This window comes from Pseudochaenichthys georgianus, unplaced genomic scaffold (genome assembly GCF_902827115.2).
Source record: "Pseudochaenichthys georgianus unplaced genomic scaffold, fPseGeo1.2 scaffold_930_arrow_ctg1, whole genome shotgun sequence".
In the NCBI taxonomy this organism is placed as follows: Eukaryota; Metazoa; Chordata; class Actinopteri; order Perciformes; family Channichthyidae; genus Pseudochaenichthys; species Pseudochaenichthys georgianus.
In genome coordinates this window covers 30,942-57,260 of record NW_027263459.1, presented here as the reverse complement: position 1 = coordinate 57,260, position 26,319 = coordinate 30,942, and the positions used below count along the sequence as shown (strand labels likewise).

Genomic DNA, 26,319 nt, shown 5'->3' with positions numbered 1-26,319 from the left:
CTCTTAAAGCCTAACTCCTAGAGCCTAACTCTTAAAGCCTAACTCTAGAGCCTAACTCTTAAAGCCTAACTCTTAGAGCCTAACTCTTAAAGCCTAACTCTTAGAGCCTAACTCTTAGAGCCTAACTCTTAAAGCCTAACTCTTAGAGCCTAACTCTTAAAGCCTAACTCCTAGAGCCTAACTCTTAAAGCCTAACTCTTAGAGCCTAACTCTTAAAGCCTAACTCCTAGAGCCTAACTCTTAAAGCCTAACTCTAGAGCCTAACTCTTAAAGCCTAACTCTTAGAGCCTAACTCTTAAAGCCTAACTCTTAGAGCCTAACTCTTAAAGCCTAACTCTTAGAGCCTAACTCTTAGAGCCTAACTCTTAAAGCCTAACTCCTAGAGCCTAACTCCTAAAGCCTAACTCAGAGATGTGATCGATGTTGATGTGAATCACCAAACCAGAGTTATATATATTAGTGTTTCCTCTGCCTCTTGGAGCCCGCGCCCCTTCTCAAATGCAAGGAGTTTAACAAAAGAATTATAATTTCTTTATTATATATATATAGCACTAAATTGCAACACATCTCTATCTACTGTCACTTTGAACACGTGCTCTTTTATTAAATAAAGTAAACTTTCATTTGAAGTTGTGAGTTTAGTGTTTGTGACCCTAAGATGCATTCATCAATCCCCCAGCTCCTCTGCTCCAGAGGGTTTTATCCATACCCCCCCCATGCGGATATGCACAGCGTAGGGCACTGAGGACGGAGTGTCATATTTATTATGCCGCACGAACATTATATTGCAGTTTTGGTTTCGTCTAACACGCAAAAAGCATCTATGATTATCTTTAGTATTTTCGATCTTTCCAATCGAGACGAGAGATCTCGCAGTTCACACACACACACACACACACACACACACACACACACACACACCCCCTGTCAGTATTCATTGTAGTTTGTGTATTTATGATGTTTAAATGGGTAAAAGTTTTTTTTCTACGTTGAAATTCTCAACGATGGAACTCTGAGCAGGAGAAATGGGACCTTTGACATCTCTCCGTTTGAGTTTATTTTAATATCTTCTTAAAGGTGCCATGACACGGCCTCTCTGTCCTGCACGCTGGAGCTCCTCCCCCTGCATATAGACTCTTATTGCACTATTTCACACACACACACACACACACACACACACACACACACACACACACACACACACACACACACACACACACACACACACACACACACACACACACACACACACACACACACGTTGAGTTGAAGTGTGAATCTTTATTTTCCACCTCGATGAAAACACAAACATAGAAATCTTTTACAAAAACAACCAGACGAAGTGAAATAAAAGACGGCAGATGATTCTCTACAATATTTTACATTAAAAACGGACCAATCAGGAGCCTCCATCTGAGTCTCTGATGGGGTGGGGGACTACCGGCCACGGCCCCCCCTCGGTGGTCCTCTGGGGGCGGGGCCTCCTCTCCGGGGGGCGGGGCCTCCGGGGCCCCAGCCTCCTCGACCCCCCCGAACACCGTACCCCCCATCCTCTCTCTGGGTGGGGCGCCCTGCACACACACACACACAGCAGGTTAGACTTCACAATAAGAGCGCGATGACCTGGCTTCACAATAAGAGCGCGATGACCTGACTTCACAATAAGAGCGCGATGACCTGGCTTCACAATAAGAGCGTGATGACCTGGCTTCACAATAAGAGCGAGATGACCTGGCTTCACAATAAGAGCGCGATGACCTGGCTTCACAATAAGAGCGCGATGACCTGGCTTCACAATAAGAGCGCGATGACCTGACTTCACAATAAGAGCGCGATGACCTGACTTCACAATAAGAGCGCGATGACCTGGCTTCACAATAAGAGCGCGATGACCTGACTTCACAATAAGAGCGCGATGACCTGACTTCACAATAAGAGCGCGATGACCTGGCTTCACAATAAGAGCGCGATGACCTGACTTCACAATAAGAGCGCGATGACCTGGCTTCACAATAAGAGCGCGATGACCTGGCTTCACAATAAGAGCGCGATGACCTGACTTCACAATAAGAGCGCGATGACCTGGCTTCACAATAAGAGCGTGATGACCTGGCTTCACAATAAGAGCGAGATGACCTGGCTTCACAATAAGAGCGCGATGACCTGGCTTCACAATAAGAGCGCGATGACCTGGCTTCACAATAAGAGCGCGATGACCTGGCTTCACAATAAGAGCGAGATGACCTGGCTTCACAATAAGAGCGCGATGACCTGACTTCACAATAAGAGCGCGATGACCTGACTTCACAATAAGAGCGCGATGACCTGGCTTCACAATAAGAGCGCGATGACCTGGCTTCACAATAAGAGCGCGATGACCTGGCTTCACAATAAGAGCGAGATGACCTGACTTCACAATAAGAGCGCGATGACCTGACTTCACAATAAGAGCGCGATGACCTGGCTTCACAATAAGAGCGCGATGACCTGGCTTCACAATAAGAGCGCGATGACCTGGCTTCACAATAAGAGCGCGATGACCTGGCTTCACAATAAGAGCGCGATGACCTGGCTTCACAATAAGAGCGCGATGACCTGACTTCACAATAAGAGCGCGATGACCTGGCTTCAAAATAAGAGCGCGATGACCTGGCTTCACAATAAGATCGCGATGACCTGGCTTCACAATAAGAGCGCGATGACCTGGCTTCACAATAAGAGCGCGATGACCTGACTTCACAATAAGAGCGCGATGACCTGACTTCACAATAAGAGCGCGATGACCTGGCTTCACAATAAGAGCGCGATGACCTGGCTTCACAATAAGAGCGCGATGACCTGGCTTCACAATAAGAGCGAGATGACCTGACTTCACAATAAGAGCACGTACCTCCTTCGGGCCCCGGGGCCTCCCTCTCTGCGGTCCCCGGCCCCTCCTGCCAGGGTCTCTTGCGGGGGGGCAGCGAGGCCATGTCCATGCCCTGCAGGGAGGAGGAGCGCCCCACCGGAGACGACCCATCATGCATCTGGCCCTCATGATACCCCTCGTGACCTGCAGACAGGAAGCCGGAAGTTACTCTTTAAAACAGCTAGTAGTTATGGGTAATTTTTACTGAAGCACACTTCAAAGCCCTCTTTACTTTCACTGGAGTAAAGAAGTTTAGTCAGTACTTCTACTTTTACCAGAGTATCTTTAAACACGAGTATCTGTACTTCTACTTGAGTACAGGATGTGTGTACTTCTACTTGAGTACAGGATGTGTGTACTTCTACTTGAGTAAAGGATGTGTGTTCTTCTACTTGAGTACAGGATGTGTGTACTTCTACTTGAGTAAAGGATGTGTGTTCTTCTACTTGAGTACAGGATGTGTGTACTTCTACTTGAGTACAGGATGTGTGTACTTCTACTTGAGTAAAGGATGTGTGTACTTCTACTTGAGTAAAGGATGCGTGTACTTCTACTTGAGTAAAGGATGCGTGTACTTCTACTTGAGTACAGGATGTGTGTACTTCTACTTGAGTAAAGGATGTGTGTACTTCTACTTGAGTAAAGGATGTGTGTACTTCTACTTGAGTACAGGATGTGTGTTACTTCTACTTGAGTAAAGGATGTGTGTACTTCTACTTGAGTACAGGATGTGTGTACTTCTACTTGAGTAAAGGATGTGTGTACTTCTACTTGAGTAAAGGATGTGTGTACTTCTACTTGAGTACAGGATGTGTGTACTTCTACTTGAGTACAGGATGTGTGTACTTCTACTTGAGTACAGGATGTGTGTACTTCTACTTGAGTACAGGATGTGTGTACTTCTACTTGAGTAAAGGATGTGTGTACTTCTACTTGAGTATAGGATGTGTGTACTTCTACTTGAGTACAGGATGTGTGTACTTCTACTTGAGTAAAGGATGTGTGTACTTCTACTTGAGTACAGGATGTGTGTACTTCTACTTGAGTACAGGATGTGTGTACTTCTACTTGAGTACAGGATGTGTGTACTTCTACTTGAGTAAAGGATGTGTGTACTTCTACTTGAGTAAAGGATGTGTGTACTTCTACTTGAGTACAGGATGTGTGTACTTCTACTTGAGTAAAGGATGTGTGTACTTCTACTTGAGTAAAGGATGTGTGTTCTTCTACTTGAGTACAGGATGTGTGTACTTCTACTTGAGTACAGGATGTGTGTACTTGTACTTGAGTAAAGGATGTGTGTTACTTCTACTTGAGTACAGGATGTGTGTACTTCTACTTGAGTACAGGATGTGTGTACTTCTACTTGAGTACAGGATGTGTGTACTTCTACTTGAGTAAAGGATGTGTGTACTTCTACTTGAGTACAGGATGTGTGTACTTCTACTTGAGTACAGGATGTGTGTACTTCTACTTGAGTACAGGATGTGTGTACTTCTACTTGAGTACAGGATGTGTGTACTTCTACTTGAGTACAGGATGTGTGTACTTCTACTTGAGTACAGGATGTGTGTACTTCTACTTGAGTACAGGATGTGTGTACTTCTACTTGAGTACAGGATGTGTGTACTTCTACTTGAGTACAGGATGTGTGTACTTCTACTTGAGTACAGGATGTGTGTACTTCTACTTGAGTAAAGGATGCGTGTACTTCTACTTGAGTAAAGGATGTGTGTTCTTCTACTTGAGTACAGGATGTGTGTACTTCTACTTGAGTAAAGGATGTGTGTACTTCTACTTGAGTAAAGGATGTGTGTTCTTCTACTTGAGTACAGGATGTGTGTACTTCTACTTGAGTAAAGGATGCGTGTACTTCTACTTGAGTAAAGGATGTGTGTTCTTCTACTTGAGTAAAGGATGCGTGTACTTCTACTTGAGTAAAGGATGTGTGTTCTTCTACTTGAGTAAAGGATGCGTGTACTTCTACTTGAGTAAAGGATGTGTGTTCTTCTACTTGAGTACAGGATGTGTGTACTTCTACTTGAGTAAAGGATGTGTGTACTTCTACTTGAGTACAGGATGTGTGTACTTCTACTTGAGTACAGGATGTGTGTACTTCTACTTGAGTACAGGATGTGTGTACTTCTACTTGAGTATAGTACACCTGCTGGATGCTAACCTGCATATGTTGGATATTTACACAATTAGCATAAGTTGCATTAATTAGCATTTGCAGAAAACGGCGAAAACAAGCTTTGCATAATGCTCCTCACCTCCTCCTCCTCCTCCACCTCCTCCTCCTCCTCCTCCTCCTCCACCTCCTCCTCCTCCACCTCCTGCTCCTGCTCCTCGGGGGGGCCTCCCTCTGGCCCCCCCTCGGGCCCCAGGGTCCCAGCCTCGGCTCCCGTCTTCCGGCCCCTCGAAGCCCTCCTCCGACCCGCTGAACTCCTCAGGGAAACCCCGAGCGCCAGGCCGCCCGCTTCCCCTGAACCTGCAGCAGAACCACAGGAAGGGCGTTAGGAGACCCGTACAACCCTCAGAGACAGCAGGAGCTTCGAGTCAGAACCAGTCTGAGGTCAATGATAATAACCCCTGACCTTAAATACTGCGCTAGTATCAGGAAAACACGTACAGATGATGATGTGTGGGTCAATGTGAACAGAAACTCAGTCCATTACAACATGCTGAGCTGGAAACAGCGCTGCTGACGCTCAGACCATCCCCCAGGTGGGTGTGGTCTGTTAGAGTTCCTTACAGTGTGGATTTACTCTTCTGAATCTTTTCTACTGAGAAATGAAATCTTGTTTTTCATGTTTATTTTACAGAAATGTTGTGATTGTTGTTTATTGACTTCAAAATGTTTCTGACTGTACTATTTCTCAACTTGGGATAAATAAAGGATCCATCTTCTCTTTAGTTTGTTTTCACATCGATTCAGTAGAACGCTCACATGCTAAGACGCTAACGTGCTAAGACGCTCACATGCTAAGACGCTAACGTGCTAAGACGCTCACATGCTAAGACGCTAACGTGCTAAGACGCTCACATGCTAACGTGCTAAGACGCTAACGTGCTAAGACGCTCACATGCTAACGTGCTAAGACGCTCACATGCTAACACGCTAAGACGCTCACATGCTAACGTGCTAAGATGCTCACATGCTAACGTGCTAAGACGCTCACATGCTAACGTGCTAAGACGCTCACATGCTAACACGCTAACGTGCTAAGACTAGGGCTGCAACAAACGACTAATTTGATAATCGATTAATGAAACGATGAATCGACTATTCGGACTATTACCTTGCACAATTTCTCAAGCGCTCTGATTTAGCCATCAACTTTTAGATTTAGCTTGAGGTTGTTTAAGGCATGTGGAAACTAGCAATGAAGACAATAAAGATGAATACTTGAAAATACATATATTATTAAATTAACGTAACACATTTTGAACACAACTAACATTGCTTTCTATTTAAATTAAATAAATAATATTTCCCATCAAAAGAAACAACAGTGTTTTAACAAATCGTATTAAGGCGAGACACCCCAGGTGAATAGGGTAATTTGTTTAACTTAAAGGTATCAGCTAGAAATGTCTCCAGTTCATTCATTACAATAAGGCAATTGTCTTTTGTATTACCAGTTTTCTGAAATAGCATGTTTAAATATGCAAATGAGCCATTACCTCATTAAATAGGCACACCTTTAACACATTTCAGGAATCGAAATCTGAACTTTGGATAAAGCCAGATTCAAAATTATTGTTTCGTTTTGTAGTCATATTAGCATCTAAGGCTTTCACAGAAGGGATTTTGGATATCTCTCTTTATCACTCCATCAATCAGAAAACACTGTCAACAGCCCTAACATATCAATTCTCGCCATGTTTTTAGGTATAAATGTTGTATAATTCAGGCTGTGAATGATATATGATATATATCATAATATTGATAGGAATATAACTGGAAGGTTTGGTGTCTCTACGTGCTACTGAAGTTGACATTTATCACTCAGAGTAGGAGAAGAAACTCATTTTGAGAAAACGACCTTTACAGATTGCAGTGAGGCGCTAGCTGAACCCTCCTGTTCTCTGGACGACAGCTTGCGCCTCGACGCACTCCGCGAAGGCATTTCATGTTCGGGGTCATTTGTTTTTTGTATAACCTTGCTTCGTGCAAGTGACAATTGTTGTCGTCTTCTCTGTGAACGTTTTTTTCGCCGTTCTTTTGCCATTTTGAGATTTACATTTCTAGCAGAAAGCTAACCAGGAAGTGTTTTAGCACACCACGTGACGCATCTGAACGAATCACGTTGTCAGAAGTTGACACCAGCCAATGAGATTTCGTCTCTTGGTTTAAGACCCCTTGGTGCTTTCACGATTGGTTGCTGATACAAAGGAAATGACCACATTTGGATCCGATGAGATCGTGCAGCAGAGACACAGCTTTCCAGCCATACCTCTGTTGCCATGGTGCACACAGCGGTCGCGGTGCTTTATGTTACGTTAGAAAGCTGACTTTTGGTGAATTCAGGAGAAACCTCCAGACGCAGACAGACACACTAAAGTCAAATAAACACTTAAATGTGTATTTTGTACGTTTTCCTCCAAAAGCCTGAAAGAAAACATGTTATAGAATCAAAATAGACCAGTACTTGAAAAACGATGTTTTTGCCGGCCGTGTCTCGCCTTAAATAATGTGGAGACAGAACTGTGAACAGAACAGCTGAAACCTTAACAAACTAACTAACTCAGTTTCCTCTCATCATTACCCCATGGTTGTATAATGGAGTTAACTCCGTGTGTTGCTGCTAGCACACAGAACACCTGACGGGGAGACGTTCCTCTGGACGGGGCGACAGAGCTGCTGGAGAGGCAGTGGAACCCGGTGCATTCCTCCGTCTGGATGTGGAGCACTTTGGATACATGTTTAGACACACTGCTCGTGTTGCCGCCCTCACATGCTGAACTCTTATTGCACTTTAGGCAACGAGCATCGAGACGGGTAACGTTTAACCGCACCTCGGAGCGCCTTCTCTCTCTTAAATGTCTCCAGTAACGATAAAAAGGCCGATAACGTTGGAGCTTAACGGCGCGTAAAACACACGCGATGACGTCACCAACGAATCGACGACCGAATTAGTTGGCAACTAATTTGGTCGTCGATTTTAATCGATTAAGGCGATTAGTTGTTGCACCCCTAGCTAGGACGCTAACACGCTAACGTGCTAAGACAATAACATGCTAACGTGCTAAGACGCTCACATGCTAACGTGCTAAGACGCTCATACACTAACGTGCTAAGACGCTCACATGCTAACACGCTCACTTGCTAACACCTCACCTGTCGTCCCTTCGGCCCCGGAACTCCCCACCGGGGAACCTCTCTTCGGAGCCCCAGTTGCCCCCCCCCCCTCTGTGGCCCCCCCGGTACCCCGGCCTCCAGCCCTCCTCCGCTCTGCTGTTGAAGTCCTGTCCCCCCTCGAAGTCCTGTGGCCCCCGGCGGCCCTGCTGCTCGCCCCAGTAGGGGCCCGAGCCCTGGCCCTGGTCCTGCCCACCCCCCTGTCTCTCGGGGGGGCCCATGTGGTGGTTGGGCGGGGGCCCTCGGGGATCTGAGGAGAGGAAACAGACATTATCAGGGCGGGGAGGGGCCTCGCGGTGATTAACCTGCACCAGTGGCCCCTCCCTCTTACCTTTGTTGTTGGACCCCTGAGAACCCATTCCGTGCATCATGGGCCCCGAGTTCTGCATGTATGAGGCCCCCTGCATGTTGCCTGGGGGTCCCTGCATGTTCCCTGAGGGTCCCTGCATGTTTCCTGAGGGCCCCTGCATGTTTCCTGAGGGCCCCTGCATGTTCCCTGGGGGCCCTTGCATGTTCCCTGGGGGTCCTTGCATGTTGCCTGGGGGCCCCTGCATGTTTCCTGGGGGCCCCTGCATGTTTCCTGGGGGTCCCTGCATGTTTCCACGGGGCCCCTGCATGTTACCAGGGGGCCCCTGCATGTTTCCATGTGGTCCTTGCATGTTACCTGGGGGCCCCTGCATGTTTCCTGGTGGCCCGTGCATCCCTCCCGGGGGCCCCTGCATGTTGCCCATCCCATAGTTGTTTTGTGTCCTGGGTGGGGGCCCCATCATGCCCCCTTGAGGTGGCATCATGCCCCCCTGAGGTGGAGGTCCCTGAGGGTCTCTTGGACCCATTCCTCGAGGAGGGGGGCCCATCATCCCTCCATGGGGCCCCTGCATCCCTCTGGGTCCCATACCGTGAGGCCCCTGGGGTCCCATGTTCCTGGGAGGGCCAGGGTGTCTCTGCATGTCCGGGGGCCCCATCATGCCCTGATGGGGTCCCTGGTGAGCCTGGGGTCCAGAGGGGGGCCCCATCTGTCCGGGGGGCATGAAGGGAGGCTGCATGGGGGGCCCCATGTTGTTGGGCATCTGCTGAGGAGGCATGTTGGGGGGAAAGCCCTGCTGGCCAGGAGGCATCGGGCCCCCGGGGCCCCCAGGGCCGGAGAAGGGGGGCATCGAGCCCTGAGGGGGCCCCATGTTCCCGTCTGAGCTCATCTTCATCTGCTGAGAGGAAAACACACAGGTCAGAGTTAGGGATGGGAATTTGAAAGCAAATGAATATTCGAATATTCGACCCCCCAAAAAACGGTTAACCGAAATGTACATATCCTAGAAACAAAGAAATTGGGTAAAAAAAAATGTATTAAAAAAAAATTTGAATTTTTTTTTTTAATGATTTTTGGAAATAAATAAATACATGTTCAGATAAGAGTAGAAACCAAGTCGAATGTGTCAAATGTATTGAACTGGTGATCACAGTTTGACAGCTATAGGCCTACAGCTTTCATGTGCGGAGGCGATTCACAATCAGGCCAGCTGTAGAGAAGACCCTCAGCTGGAACGGAGGATGCGGGTATAGCAAGGTATAGCATGTATATAAGTTTAATTTGGCATAGTTTGACCTCTACACCGCACTCACTAACCTGGTCGAAATATTTCCACACTCCTTTTTGACGCCATGTCTGTTGTGAAGGACTCTTCTTAGAGTGTAAATAATTACCGGACTATGACTGGTAAAATATGTTGAATACCGGCAAAACTAAATCTCTCCTGTCAAAATGTCTCTGCACTTTGCCGCCACACACGGTTGCCAAGCAGCGCTTATTGGTGTTTAGGCTGGCCATGTGTCGCGAGTGTTGACGGGGGGCGGGGGAGCACGCTCCTGAACTGTTAGCGCCGGAACCTCGCAGCGGCTGCGGAGCGCATTTGGGCCTAAGATGAGGTTTGAGTCTGCGTGGTCTGCGTGTAGGGAGGGGCAGCAGCCGTATCATTGGCTAGAACTAGATCTGATGGATTTGGACATAAACGCGAGTGAAGTATAACCGGACGCGAGAGGGAGATCAGCACCTGCAGCTCTGCCCGCTGCGAGGGGCCGGAGAGCGGAGCAACACACACCTTTAGACCTCACCTGACACATTTAGCTATGGCACTGCCGTATACATTGAATTATTCAATTTGATAATATGTAATCAACTTAGGCATTCCTCCCAAAAAAAATAATAAATCTATACAAATATTCATAACTCATATTCGTACCTGAATAATTTCTAATATTCGATTAATCGTTCCCATCCCGAGTCAGAGTTAGGGGCCCCTGATCCTCTGCATACTGAGAGACTCCTGACACCTGTTAGTGAGACCTGAGTTACTGATAGGAGAGAGCTAACGGCTAACAGCTAACGGCTAACAGCTAACGGCTAACAGCTAACGGCTAATGGCTAACAGCTAACGGTTACTGTTGGTTTCTGATTCAAAACCGTCAGTGACGGCAGGCTGAGATTCTCACCTCTGATTGGCTCCAAGAGACAGACTTTACATGTTAGCGCGCCGCGTGTGACGCACCTTTAGAGCTGCTCTATGGTTCTCCTTTACCCACAATCCTTTGAGTGCACTCACCTGACGGTGTAGATATGACTAATGAGCGTGTGAACGTACCTCCAGCTGGGGGTTGAAGCCCAGCTCCGGGTCGGACGGATCTCCCTTCCTCTCTTTGTCTCCACCAGGGGGCATCATGGGAACTTTGTTGTCTGCCCAGGCCTGGGGGGGGGGGGGGGAGACACCGTGAGAGACAGAACACACACCTGGGCAGAATACACATCTGGACAGAACACACACCTGGGCAGTATACACATCTGGACAGAACACACACCTGGGCAGTATACACACTTGCCACTAAATAATACTCTGTAAGTAACATTACAGGTGAGTGTGTGTTACCTGTACAGAGGGAGTGTGTTACCTGTACAGAGGGAGTGTGTTACCTGTACAGAGGGAGTGTGTTACCTGTACAGAGGGAGTGTGTTACCTGTTGGAACTGCGCAGGGATGGGCTTGGCGTACGGGACCTTCTTCTGCGGGACCTTCTTGCTGTCCTTGCCCATCACCTCGTCCATTCCCCAGTCCAGACCCGGGATGGACATCTCCACCTCGGGGGCCTCTTTACCTGGGGACAGGTGAGCCACATCATTAAGGGCTTCAGTCCTCAGGGGATATCTATTTACCCTGGCGCTCCAATTGATTCAACATCCAAAGGTTATCCTCAGATGCTCAGCCGCTACAGCTGACCTGAGCTCCTCCTACATAGACTGAAGAGTGCAACAAGGCGACATGTCAGCAGAACAGAACAAGAACAGAACGTCAACAAGAACAGAATGTCAACAAGAACAGAACGCGAACAAGAACGTGAACAAGAACAGAACGCGAACAAGAACAGAACGCGAACAAGAACGCGAACAAGAACAGAACGCGAACAAGAACAGAACGCGAACAAGAACGTGAACAAGAACAGAACGTGAACAGAACGTGAACAAGAACGTGAACAGAACGTGAACAAGAACAGAACGTGAACAGAACGTGAACAAGAACAGAACGTGAACAAGAACAGAACGTGAACAGAACGTGAAGGAGAACAGAACGTGAACAAGAACAGAACGTGAACAGAACGTGAACAAGAACAGAACGCGAACAAGAACGTGAACAAGAACAGAACGTGAACAGAACGTGAACAAGAACGTGAACAGAACGTGAACAAGAACAGAACGTGAACAGAACGTGAACAAGAACAGAACGTGAACAAGAACAGAACGTGAACAGAACGTGAAGGAGAACAGAACGTGAACAAGAACAGAACGTGAACAGAACGTGAACAAGAACGTGAAGGAGAACAGAACGTGAACAAGAACGCGAACAAGAACAGAACGTGAACAGAACGTGAACAAGAACGTGAAGGAGAACAGAACGTGAACAAGAACGCGAACAAGAACAGAACGTGAACAAGAACAGAACGTGAACAAGAAGAGAACGTGAACAAGAACAGAACGTGAACAGAACGTGAAGGAGAACAGAACGTGAACAAGAACAGAACGTGAACAGAACGTGAAGGAGAACAGAACATGAACAAGAACGCGAACAAGAACGTGAACAAGAACGTGAACAAGAACAGAACGTGAACAAGAACTGAACGTGAACAGAACGTGAACAAGAACAGAACGCGAACAGAACGTGAACAAGAACAGAACGTGAACAAGAACAGAACGCGAACAGAACGTGAATAAGAACAGAACGTCAACAAGAACAGAACGTGAACAAGAACAGAACGTGAACAAGAACAGAACGTGAACAAGAACAGAACGTGAACAAGAACAGAACGTGAACAAGAACAGAACGTGAACAAGAACAGAACGTCAACAAGAACAGAATGTGAACAAGAACAGAACGCGAACAGAACGTGAACAAGAACAGAATGTGAACAAGAACAGAACGCGAACAGAACAGAACGTGAACAAGAACAGAACGCGAACAAGAACAGAACGTGAACAAGAACAGAATGTGAACAAGAACAGAACGTGAACAAGAACAGAACGCGAACAAGAACAGAACGTGAACAAGAACAGAATGTGAACAAGAACAGAACGTGAACAAGAACAGAACGTGAACAAGAAGAGAATGTGAACAAGAACAGAACGTGAACAAGAACAGAACGTGAACAAGAACAGAACGTGAACAAGAAGAGAATGTGAACAGAACGTGAACAAGAACAGAATGTGAACAAGAACAGAACGTGAACAAGAACAGAATGTGAACAGAACGTGAACAAGAACAGAACGTGAACAAGAACAGAACGCGAACAAGAACGTGAACAAGAACAGAACGTGAACAAGAACAGAATGTGAACAAGAGCAGAACGCGAACAAGAACGTGAACAAGAACAGAACGTGAACAAGAACAGAACGTGAACAAGAACAGAATGTGAACAAGAACAGAACGCGAACAAGAACAGAACGCGAACAGAACGTGAACAAGAACAGAACGTGAACAAGAAGAGAACGTGAACAAGAACAGAACGTGAACAAGAACAGAACGTGAACAGGAACAGAACGTGAACAAGAACAAAACGTGAACAGAACGTGAACAAGAACGCGAACAGAACGTGAACAAGAACAGAACGTGAACAAGAACAGAACGTGAACAAGAACGTGAACAGAACGTGAACAAGAACAGAACGTGAATATAACGTGAACAAGAACAGAACGTGAACAGAACAAGAACAGAACGTGAACAAGAACTGAACGTGAACAGAACGTGAACAAGAACGTGAACAAGAACATGAACAGAACGTGAACAAGAAAAGAACGTGAACAGAACAGAACGTGAACAAGAACAGAACGTGAATATAACGTGAACAAGAACAGAACGTGAACAAGAACAGAACGTGAACAAGAACAGAACGTGAATATAACGTGAACAAGAACAGAACGTGAACAGAACAAGAACAGAACGTGAACAAGAACTGAACGTGAACAGAACGTGAACAAGAACGTGAACAAGAACCGTGAACAAGAACCATGAACAGAACGTAAACAAGAACAGACGTGACAGAACGTGAACAAGAACAGAACGTGAACAAGAACGTGAACGGAACGTGAACAAGAACGTGAACAAGAACAGAACGTGAACGTGAACAAGAACAGAACGTGAACAAGAACAGAACGTGAACAGAACGTGAACAAGAACAGAACGTGAACAAGAACGTGAACAAGAACAGAACGTGAACAAGAACAGAACGTGAACAAGAACTGAACGTGAACAGAACGTGAACAAGAACAGAACGCGAACAGAACGTGAACAAGAACAGAACGTGAACAAGAACAGAACGCGAACAGAACGTGAATAAGAACAGAACGTCAACAAGAACAGAACGTGAACAAGAACAGAACGTGAACAAGAACAGAACGTGAACAAGAACAGAACGTGAACAAGAACAGAACGTGAACAAGAACAGAACGTGAACAAGAACAGAACGTCAACAAGAACAGAATGTGAACAAGAACAGAACGCGAACAGAACGTGAACAAGAACAGAATGTGAACAAGAACAGAACGCGAACAGAACAGAACGTGAACAAGAACAGAACGCGAACAAGAACAGAACGTGAACAAGAACAGAATGTGAACAAGAACAGAACGTGAACAAGAACAGAAACGCGAACAAGAACAGAACGTGAACAAGAACAGAATGTGAACAAGAACAGAACGTGAACAAGAACAGAACGTGAACAAGAAGAGAATGTGAACAAGAACAGAACGTGAACAAGAACAGAACGTGAACAAGAACAGAACGTGAACAAGAAGAGAACGTGAACAGAACGTGAACAAGAACAGAATGTGAACAAGAACAGAACGTGAACAAGAACAGAATGTGAACAGAACGTGAACAAGAACAGAACGTGAACAAGAACAGAACGCGAACAAGAACGTGAACAAGAACAGAACGTGAACAAGAACAGAATGTGAACAAGAGCAGAACGCGAACAAGAACGTGAACAAGAACAGAACGTGAACAAGAACAGAACGTGAACAAGAACAGAATGTGAACAAGAACAGAACGCGAACAAGAACAGAACGCGAACAGAACGTGAACAAGAACAGAACGTGAACAAGAAGAGAACGTGAACAAGAACAGAACGTGAACAAGAACAGAACGTGAACAGGAACAGAACGTGAACAAGAACAAAACGTGAACAGAACGTGAACAAGAACGCGAACAGAACGTGAACAAGAACAGAACGTGAACAAGAACAGAACGTGAACAAGAACGTGAACAGAACGTGAACAAGAACAGAACGTGAATATAACGTGAACAAGAACAGAACGTGAACAGAACAAGAACAGAACGTGAACAAGAACTGAACGTGAACAGAACGTGAACAAGAACGTGAACAAGAACATGAACAGAACGTGAACAAGAAAAGAACGTGAACAGAACAGAACGTGAACAAGAACAGAACGTGAATATAACGTGAACAAGAACAGAACGTGAACAAGAACAGAACGTGAACAAGAACAGAACGTGAATATAACGTGAACAAGAACAGAACGTGAACAGAACAAGAACAGAACGTGAACAAGAACTGAACGTGAACAGAACGTGAACAAGAACGTGAACAAGAACGTGAACAAGAACATGAACAGAACGTAAACAAGAACAGAACGTGACAGAACGTGAACAAGAACAGAACGTGAACAAGAACGTGAACGGAACGTGAACAAGAACGTGAACAAGAACAGAACGTGAACGTGAACAAGAACAGAACGTGAACAAGAACAGAACGTGAACAGAACGTGAACAAGAACAGAACGTGAACAAGAACGTGAACAAGAACAGAACGTGAACAAGAACAGAACGTGAACAAGAACGTGAACAAGAACAGAATGTGAACAAGAACAGAATGTGAACAAGAACAGAACGTGAACAAGAACAGAACGTGAACAGAACGTGAACAAGAACAGAACGTGAACAAGAACCTGAACAGAACGTGAACAAGAACAGAACGTGAAATTAAATAATGTTCATTAAGACGACATTAAATACGGTGTATTGCGGTGATAAGTATTTATATAAATAAGTAGATTGCAAGATGACATGATATTGGCTAGCACTCCAACTCATTGTACGTGATAGGCTTAGAGGCGGGACATCTCTAAGCGGTTGACCAATCACAACAGAGCCGGCCAAATGACCAATCAGAGCAGACTGGGCTCTGGTTTCAGACAGAGGGTGAAAAGAGGAGCAGTACGAGAATCTCAACCAAAATAAAATCTGATTTTTTCTAAAATCTTAAAATAATATCTTTTTCCCATGAAAATAAATATCACTGAGGTTTTTAGGGAAATCTCACAATTAAAACTTTTCCCTAAAAATTCAATATTTCTGACTTTTTTTACTTGAGTTTGCACAAAGTCATTCCTGGAGTCCTGGAGTCTCGTTTGTAAACGGTGCGTGCTCTCAAAAGATGGCGTACGCCAGTTTCTACGCACTGTGATTTATAAAAAACTAACTTAATGGGGAAACGTGCGGTCCTCCACGCACACTCCGACCCGTGCGTACGCACTAAGCACGACAACGGGAGAGACGAGAAACTGCGACCCCGTTGGCAGAAGGAAGGATGGAGAGAAATATGTGGAAATAATACCATAAACAAAATGTTACCTCTCATTTATCAGAATTCATTTTCAAACATTGATTAAAGCCAATCTTAAAATGATGGAACAGACGCCTGTGTGAGACTCCTCCGTACACACACACACACACACACACACACACACACACACACACACACACACACACACACACACACACACACACACACACACACACACACACACACACACACACACACACACACACACACACACACACACACACACACACACACACACACACACACACGTCGTTTAGCTTCTCTATAGATTGTAGATACGAGCTGGTCTACAGATGGCCCTGAGCCCAATAGAGATTGCCCTGAAGGGTTGGGGGCCTCCCCCTAGAACAGGGGTGTCGAACTCAATTTCATCGCGGGCCACATCAGCATTATGGTTGCACTCAAAGGGCCGGTTGTAACTTTAAGACTATATAAAAATACATATATAAATATATTATATATATAAAATAATGTACATCATTGCCTCTGCATTGGATTATCATCGCATAGGGTAATAACTTCATAATTAACTACGTCTGAAAGCAGAAGTCTTTTCGGTGCGTATGTCCCAAAATGATTTAAAAAGAAAAGCCAAATTCTGGAGAAAAAAGAAATAGAAGTGACATTTTGAAATAAAAATCTAATTCTGAGAAAAAGGAATTCTATGAAAAAATGCATATTTTGAAGAAAAAAAGGCAAATTCGGAGAAAAAAGTCATATTTGAGATGCATTGTGGGACATGTAGTTTAAGGGCAACGTGCTTCTACAGCATGTAACCGTATAATAAACATATTCTATTCTTTGCAAGCTCTTGTGGGGCCACATGAAATGAAGTCGCGGGCCGAATGTGGCCCCCGGGCCTTGAGTTTGACACCCCTGCAATAGAACATCTAGATGTGTGCAGGTCTGAGATGCTGTCTGGTTCTCTAGACTGAATTATAAGATGAACCACCACAATATTATATTGTTCAATTTCATTCTCCATTTCCCTTGTTTGTTCTTGTTAGTGTTTGCTCGCTTCATGCCTGCATCGCTATAAGAAACACGTTGTTGGTCAAGACACTTTCCACCTGATGCAGGCAGACGCCTTCCAGATGGAAACAAGCAGAAAACATTACATGCAGTTGTAACTGCCCAAACAAACATTATTTACACCACACAGAGGGTCTCTGAGGGGAGGGTCTGTGAGGGGAGGGTCTGTGAGGGGAGGGTCTCTGTGGGGAGGGTCTGTGTGGGGAGGGTCTGTGTGGAGAGGGTCTGTGGGGAGGGTCTGTGTGGGGAGGGTCTGTGAGGAGGGTCTGTGTGGGGAGGGTCTGTGTGAGGAGGGTCTGTGTGGAGAGGGTCTGTGTGGAGAGGGTCTGTGGGGAGGGTCTGTGTGGGGAGGGTCTGTGAGGAGGGTCTGTGAGGGGAGGGTCTGTGTGAGGAGGGTCTGTGTGGGGAGGGTCTGTGAGGAGGGTCTGTGTGGGGAGGGTCTGTGTGGGGAGGGTCTGTGTGGGGAGGGTCTCTGTGGGGAGGGTCTCTGTGGGGAGGGTCTCTGTGGGGAGGGTCTCTGTGGGGAGGGTCTGTGTGGGGAGGGTCTGTGTGGGGAGGGTCTGTGTGGGGAGGGTCTCTTACTGCTCTGCTCCTGCTCCATGGCGGCCTTCAGCTGGTCGGGGATCCCCATGCCGGGGATGGAGGCCACGCTGTTCATATCCACGTCGTCTGAAACACACACATCCATCTTCATCATTACAGATCATCATCATCATCATCATCATCATCATCATCATCATCATCATCTTCATCATCATCATCATCACTATATCACAGGTCCCTATCCTCCTCTTCATCACTATATCACAGGTCCCCATCATCATCCTCCTCTTCATCACTATATCACAGGTCCCTATCATCCTCTTCATCACTATATCACAGGTCCCCTATAATCATCCTCCTCTTCATCAGTATATCACAGGTCCCCATCATCATCCTCCTCTTCATCACTATATCACAGGTCCCCATCATCATCCTCCTCTTCATCACTATATCACAGGTCCCCATCATCATCCTCCTCTTCATCACTATATCACAGGTCCCCATCATCATCCTCCTCTTCATCACTATATCACAGGTCCCCATCATCATCCTCCTCTTCATCACTATATCACAGGTCCCTATCATCCTCTTCATCACTATATCACAGGTCCCCTATAATCATCCTCCTCTTCATCACTATATCACAGGTCCCCATCATCATCCTCCTCTTCATCACTATATCACAGGTCCCCATCATCATCCTCCTCTTCATCACTATATCACAGGTCCCTATCATCATCCTCCTCTTCATCACTATATCACAGGTCCCCATCATCATCCTCCTCTTCATCACTATATCACAGGTCCCCATCATCCTCCTCTTCATCACTATATCACAGGTCCCTATCATCCTCCTCTTCATCACTATATCACAGGTCCCTATCCTCCTCTTCATCACTATATCACAGGTCCCCATCATCATCCTCCTCTTCATCACTATATCACAGGTCTCAGATATATGCAGAGCCTGTCTCTGATTGGCTGAAACAGATCATTGCAGCATTACCCATAATCCCCTCTGTTTCAGCCCTGTTTCCAAAGTGCTGATTCTCTGTCTGTGACTTCAGATGAAAGCAAGGAGCCCCCCCCCACGCCCCTCTGAGAGACATGTGGTTACAAAGAGCTCAATGGAGCTCTAGAGGAGAGGGGGGGGGGGGGTACCTTGTTGCTGATTGGCTAATGGTTACAACACATCGTTATGACATCATCAAGTGGCCAAAATCTGATCAGCTCATTTTCAGACAGGTTTTGATGGAACTGGATCAAAAAGAGGGAGGGTCTTTGTCCCTGAGCTTCCAGGATGGACCCGGAGGAGCTACAGCTGTTTCAATCATAATAATCCGTCATGAAAACACAAATCCCACAACAGGGTAATAATAATATTCGTCAGGGATACTAAAATATATTGAATTTAAACAATAGTTTGTATCATGCAGCGTTGCAACAACCTTTGCTCAGAGGTCTCCAGAGCACCAGCAGCTCAGAGTCCGACTTGAACTAAAGAATAATAATAAACGAGTCTAAAAATCCCTTCTGTTGCTGGACCTCCATTTTGATTCACCTCCATTTTGATTCACCTCCATTTTGATTCACCTCCATTTTGATTGCATATTAAATGTATTTAAAGAAACTGAAAGCAGCCGTGTATGAAACCTGATCCCTCTGAGCTGTCACAGATGATGTGATGTCACAGATGATGTCACAGATGATGTGATGATGTCACAGATGATGTGATGATGTCACAGATCAGTGTCACACAGAGTATCTTTTTGTCCCTGCGGCTCACCGTACTCCATGCCGTCCTCTGACATGCCGGGCAGCAGGTTCAGGTTGTAGCGGTCCCGCATCTTATCCCCGGGTCGGTTCCTGGTCCAGAACTTACTGCAACACACACACACACACACACACACACACACACACACACACACACACACACACACACACACACACACACACACACACACACACACACACACACACACACACACACACACACACACACACACACACACACACACACACACACACATGCACACGTCAGGAAACACACAGGACGCGTGTTAGTGTGTGAGTATCTGTGTGTTTGTGTCAAATTCCTCGTACGTGTAAACCTACCTGGTAATAAACCTGATTCTGTGTGTGTCTCTGTGAGCGTCTCTGTGAGCGTGTGTGTCTCTGTGAGCGTGTGTGTCTCTGTGAGCGTGTGTGTCTCTGTGAGCGTGTGTGTCTCTGTGAGCGTGTGTGTCTCTGTGTGTGTCTCTGTGAGCGTGTGTGTCTCTGTGAGCGTGTGTGTCTCTGTGAGTGTGTGAGTGTGTGTGTGTGTCAGTGTACCTGGTGTGGTCGTTGGATCCAGAACACAGGATGTGACCCAGAGGATGCCAGGCCAGACTCCAGATCATCCCCTCGTGAGCCATCTCCATCCCCCCCACCTCCTTCTCCACCCTGCACACACACACACACACACACACACACACACACACACACACACACACACACACACACACACACACACACACACACACACACACACACACACACACACACACACACACACACACACACACACACACACACACACACACACACACACACACAGTATGATTAAAGAAATTAATGAAGTATTAATATATGAGTGACGGTGCGTTCAGGGTCCTCTGGTTACCCGGCGTTCCAGAAGAGCAGAGAGCCGTCAGAGCCTCCGCTGGCGAACAGACCCTCGTGGACCGGGTGCCAGGCCACGGCTGCAGAGAGAGAGAGAGAGAGACTGCTGGGTATACTATCACATATCACTATATACACATGTCTCTGTACCACGGCTGCAGAGAGAGAGAGACTGCTGGGTATACTATCACATATCACTATATACACATGTGTCTGTACCACGGCTGCAGAGAGAGAGAGACTGCTGGGTATACATGCCCCTGAACACCTGCAGCCCCTCCCTCAGGTATATAGAGTATAGAGAGTTACCTGTGGCCTCCTTCTTGTGGCCCCTGAACACCTGCAGCTCCTCCTTCAGGTTGCGGATGTCGAACAGTTTGCACAGGTGGTCTCTGGAGGCCGTCAGCAGCCAGTTCCCGTTCAGGTTCCACTTCACCTCCATCACCGTGTTCTTGTGGGCGTGGCTGAGAGCAGAAGGAGGTCAGCAGGGGGTCATCAGGAGGTCACAGGCATTATATCAACACTACACTGAGGTAGGGGTGCATTCCGGTACCCGGTTACTGTATACGGTATACCGTACCGAAATCAGATCCGGTTTTCGATTATTTTTTTATAAAAGTGAGGCGTAATATCCTTAAACTCGCACCCAAACCGTCAACATTACGATGTCAATTTCACCGTGAAACTCCACAAACGATTCACTTTAGAACATCTAAAGTGTGGCTGCATATGAATGGTGGGGTCTGTAACCACTGCCAGTCTGATGGTGGGGTCTGTAACCACTGCCAGTCTGATGGTGGGGTCTGTAACCACTGCCAGTCTGATGGTGGGGTCTGTAACCACTGCCAGTCTGATGGTGGGGTCTGTAACCACTGCCAGTCTGATGGTGGGGTCTCTAACCACTGCCAGTCTGATGGTGGGGTCTGTAACCACTGCCAGTCTTTTGGTGGGGTCTGTAACCACTGCCAGTCTGATGGTGGGGTCTGTAACCACTGCCAGTCTGATGGTGGGGTCTCTAACCCCTGCCAGTCTTTTGGTGGGGTCTCTAACCACTGCCAGTCTTTTGGTGGGGTCTCTAACCACTGCCAGTCTGATGGTGGGGTCTCTAACCACTGCCAGTCTGATGGTGGGGTCTGTAACCACTGCCAGTCTTTTGGTGGGGTCTCTAACCACTGCCAGTCTGATGGTGGGGTCTCTAACCACTGCCAGTCTTTTGGTTGGGTCTCTAACCACTGCCAGTCTGATGGTGGGGTCTCTAACCACTGCCAGTCTTTTGGTTGGGTCTCTAACCACTGCCAGTCTGATGGTGGGGTCTGTAACCACTGCCAGTCTGATGGTGGGGTCTCTAACCCCTGCCAGTCTTTTGGTGGGGTCTCTAACCACTGCCAGTCTGATGGTGGGGTCTCTAACCACTGCCAGTCTTTTGGTGGGGTCTCTAACCCCTGCCAGTCTTTTGGTGGGGTCTCTAACCACTGCCAGTCTGATGGTGGGGTCTGTAACCACTGCCAGTCTGATGGTGGGGTCTGTAACCACTGCCAGTCTGATGGTGGGGTCTCTAACCCCTGCCAGTCTTTTGGTGGGGTCTCTAACCACTGCCAGTCTGATGGTGGGGTCTCTAACCACTGCCAGTCTTTTGGTGGGGTCTCTAACCACTGCCAGTCTGATGGTGGGGTCTGTAACCACTGCCAGTCTGATGGTGGGGTCTGTAACCCCTGCCAGTCTTTTGGTGGGGTCTCTAACCCCTGCCAGTCTGATGGTGGGGTCTGTAACCACTGCCAGTCTGATGGTGGGGTCTCTAACCACTGCCAGTCTGATGGTGGGGTCTCTAACCGCTGCCAGTCTGATGGTGGGGTCTCTAACCACTGCCAGTCTGATGGTTGGGTCTCTAACCACTGCCAGTCTGATGGTGGGGTCTGTAACCACTGCCAGTCTGATGGTGGGGTCTGTAACCACTGCCAGTATGATGGTGGGGTCTGTAACCGCTGCCAGTCTGATGGTGGGGTCTCTAACCGCTGCCAGTCTGATGGTGGGGTCTGTAACCACTGCCAGTATGATGGTGGGGTCTGTAACCACTGCCAGTCTGATGGTGGGGTCTCTAACCACTGCCAGTCTGATGGTGGGGTCTCTAACCGCTGCCAGTCTGATGGTGGGGTCTCTAACCGCTGCCAGTCTGATGGTGGGGTCTCTAACCACTGCCAGTCTGATGGTTGGGTCTCTAACCACTGCCAGTCTGATGGTGGGGTCTGTAACCACTGCCAGTCTGATGGTGGGGTCTGTAACCGCTGCCAGTATGATGGTGGGGTCTGTAACCGCTGCCAGTCTGATGGTGGGGTCTCTAACCGCTGCCAGTATGATGGTGGGGTCTGTAACCGCTGCCAGTCTGATGGTGGGGTCTCTAACCACTGCCAGTATGATGGTGGGGTCTGTAACCGCTGCCAGTCTGATGGTGGGGTCTGTAACCACTGCCAGTCTGATGGTGGGGTCTCTAACCACTGCCAGTCTGATGGTAGGTCTGTAACCACTGCCAGTCTGATGGTGGGGTCTGTAACCACTGCCAGTCTGATGGTGGGGTCTCTAACCACTGCCAGTCTGATGGTGGGGTCTGTAACCACTGCCAGTCTGATGGTAGGTCTGTAACCACTGCCAGTCTGATGGTGGGGTCTGTAACCACTGCCAGTCTGATGGTGGGGTCTGTAACCACTGCCAGTATGATGGTGGGGTCTGTAACCACTGCCAGTCTGATGGTGGGGTCTGTAACCACTGCCAGTCTGATGGTGGGGTCTGTAACCACTGCCAGTTTGATGGTGGGGTCTGTAACCACTGCCAGTCTGATGGTAGGTCTGTAACCACTGCCAGTCTGATGGTGGGGTCTGTAACCACTGCCAGTCTGATGGTGGGGTCTGTAACCACTGCCAGTATGATGGTGGGGTCTGTAACCACTGCCAGTCTGATGGTGGGGTCTGTAACCACTGCCAGTCTGATGGTGGGGTCTGTAACCACTGCCAGTATGATGGTGGGGTCTGTAACCGCTGCCAGTATGATGGTGGGGTCTGTAACCGCTGCCAGTCTGATGGTGGGGTCTGTAACCGCTGCCAGTCTGATGGTGGGGTCTGTAACCACTGCCAGTCTGATGGTGGGGTCTGTAACCACTGCCAGTCTGATGGTGGGGTCTGTAACCACTGCCAGTATGATGGTGGGGTCTGTAACCGCTGCCAGTATGATGGTGGGGTCTGTAACCACTGCCAGTCTGATGGTGGGGTCTGTAACCGCTGCCAGTCTGATGGTGGGGTCTGTAACCACTGCCAGTCTGATGGTGGGGTCTCTAACCACTGCCAGTCTGATGGTGGGGTCTGTAACCACTGCCAGTCTGATGGTAGGTCTGTAACCACTGCCAGTCTGATGGTGGGGTCTGTAACCACTGCCAGTCTGATGGTGGGGTCTGTAACCACTGCCAGTCTGATGGTGGGGTCTGTAACCACTGCCAGTCTGATGGTAGGTCTGTAACCACTGCCAGTCTGATGGTGGGGTCTGTAACCACTGCCAGTCTGATGGTGGGGTCTGTAACCACTGCCAGTCTGATGGTAGGTCTGTAACCACTGCCAGTCTGATGGTGGGGTCTGTAACCACTGCCAGTCTGATGGTGGGGTCTGTAACCACTGCCAGTATGATGGTGGGGTCTGTAACCACTGCCAGTCTGATGGTGGGGTCTGTAACCACTGCCAGTCTGATGGTGGGGTCTCTAACCACTGCCAGTCTGATGGTGGGGTCTGTAACCACTGCCAGTCTGATGGTGGGGTCTGTAACCACTGCCAGTCTGATGGTGGGGTCTGTAACCACTGCCAGTCTGATGGTGGGGTCTGTAACCACTGCCAGTATGATGGTGGGGTCTGTAACCACTGCCAGTCTGATGGTGGGGTCTGTAACCACTGCCAGTCTGATGGTGGGGTCTGTAACCACTGCCAGTATGATGGTGGGGTCTGTAACCACTGCCAGTCTGATGGTGGGGTCTGTAACCACTGCCAGTCTGATGGTGGGGTCTCTAACCGCTGCCAGTATGATGGTGGGGTCTGTAACCGCTGCCAGTCTGATGGTGGGGTCTCTAACCACTGCCAGTATGATGGTGGGGTCTGTAACCGCTGCCAGTCTGATGGTGGGGTCTGTAACCACTGCCAGTCTGATGGTGGGGTCTCTAACCACTGCCAGTCTGATGGTGGGGTCTGTAACCACTGCCAGTCTGATGGTAGGTCTGTAACCACTGCCAGTCTGATGGTAGGTCTGTAACCACTGCCAGTCTGATGGTGGGGTCTGTAACCACTGCCAGTCTGATGGTGGGGTATGTAACCACTGCCAGTCTGATGGTGGGGTCTGTAACCACTGCCAGTCTGATGGTAGGTCTGTAACCACTGCCAGTCTGATGGTGGGGTCTGTAACCGCTGCCAGTCTGATGGTGGGGTCTGTAACCACTGCCAGTCTGATGGTGGGGTCTGTAACCACTGCCAGTCTGATGGTAGGTCTGTAACCACTGCCAGTCTGATGGTGGGGTCTGTAACCACTACCAGTCTGATGGTGGGGTCTCTAACCACTGCCAGTCTGATGGTGGGGTCTCTAACCGCTGCCAGTCTGATGGTGGGGTCTGTAACCACTGCCAGTCTGATGGTGGGGTCTCTAACCACTGCCAGTCTGATGGTAGGTCTCTAACCACTGCCAGTCTGATGGTGGGGTCTGTAACCACTGCCAGTCTGATGGTGGGGTCTGTAACCACTGCCAGTCTGATGGTGGGGTCTCTAACCACTGCCAGTCTGATGGTGGGGTCTGTAACCGCTGCCAGTCTGATGGTAGGTCTGTAACCACTGCCAGTCTGATGGTGGGGTCTGTAACCACTGCCAGTCTGATGGTGGGGTCTGTAACCCCTGCCAGTCTGATGGTGGGGTCTCTAACCACTGCCAGTCTGATGGTGGGGTCTGTAACCGCTGCCAGTCTGATGGTAGGTCTGTAACCACTGCCAGTCTGATGGTGGGGTCTGTAACCACTGCCAGTCTGATGGTGGGGTCTGTAACCACTACCAGTCTGATGGTTGGGTCTCTAACCACTGCCAGTCTGATGGTGGGGTCTGTAACCGCTGCCAGTCTGATGGTGGGGTCTCTAACCGCTGCCAGTCTGATGGTGGGGTCTGTAACCACTGCCAGTATGATGGTGGGGTCTGTAACCACTGCCAGTCTGATGGTGGGGTCTCTAACCACTGCCAGTCTGATGGTGGGGTCTCTAACCGCTGCCAGTCTGATGGTGGGGTCTCTAACCGCTGCCAGTCTGATGGTGGGGTCTCTAACCACTGCCAGTATGATGGTGGGGTCTGTAACCGCTGCCAGTCTGATGGTGGGGTCTCTAACCGCTGCCAGTCTGATGGTGGGGTCTGTAACCACTGCCAGTATGATGGTGGGGTCTGTAACCACTGCCAGTCTGATGGTGGGGTCTCTAACCACTGCCAGTCTGATGGTGGGGTCTCTAACCGCTGCCAGTCTGATGGTGGGGTCTCTAACCGCTGCCAGTCTGATGGTGGGGTCTGTAACCACTGCCAGTCTGATGGTGGGGTCTCTAACCGCTGCCAGTCTGATGGTGGGGTCTGTAACCACTGCCAG

General features: G+C 48.1%; 1 protein-coding gene across 1 annotated transcript in view; it reads right to left on the bottom strand.

Annotated features, from left to right (window-relative positions):
- Positions 1 to 1,266: 1,266 nt before the first annotated feature.
- The window catches only part of wdr33 (WD repeat domain 33), a 54,798-nt gene continuing 29,745 nt past the window's right edge, over positions 1,267 to 26,319 (bottom strand). Inside the window, exons 13-19 of the mRNA XM_034080186.2 lie at positions 11,274 to 11,410; positions 10,904 to 11,005; positions 8,602 to 9,472; positions 8,253 to 8,520; positions 5,242 to 5,399; positions 2,891 to 3,052; positions 1,267 to 1,571 (exon numbers count right to left, since the gene is read on the bottom strand). Coding sequence (XP_033936077.1) covers positions 1,438 to 1,571; positions 2,891 to 3,052; positions 5,242 to 5,399; positions 8,253 to 8,520; positions 8,602 to 9,472; positions 10,904 to 11,005; positions 11,274 to 11,410 — 1,832 coding nt within the window. The 3' untranslated portion in view covers positions 1,267 to 1,437. The remainder of the gene's footprint in view (positions 1,572 to 2,890; positions 3,053 to 5,241; positions 5,400 to 8,252; positions 8,521 to 8,601; positions 9,473 to 10,903; positions 11,006 to 11,273; positions 11,411 to 26,319) is intronic.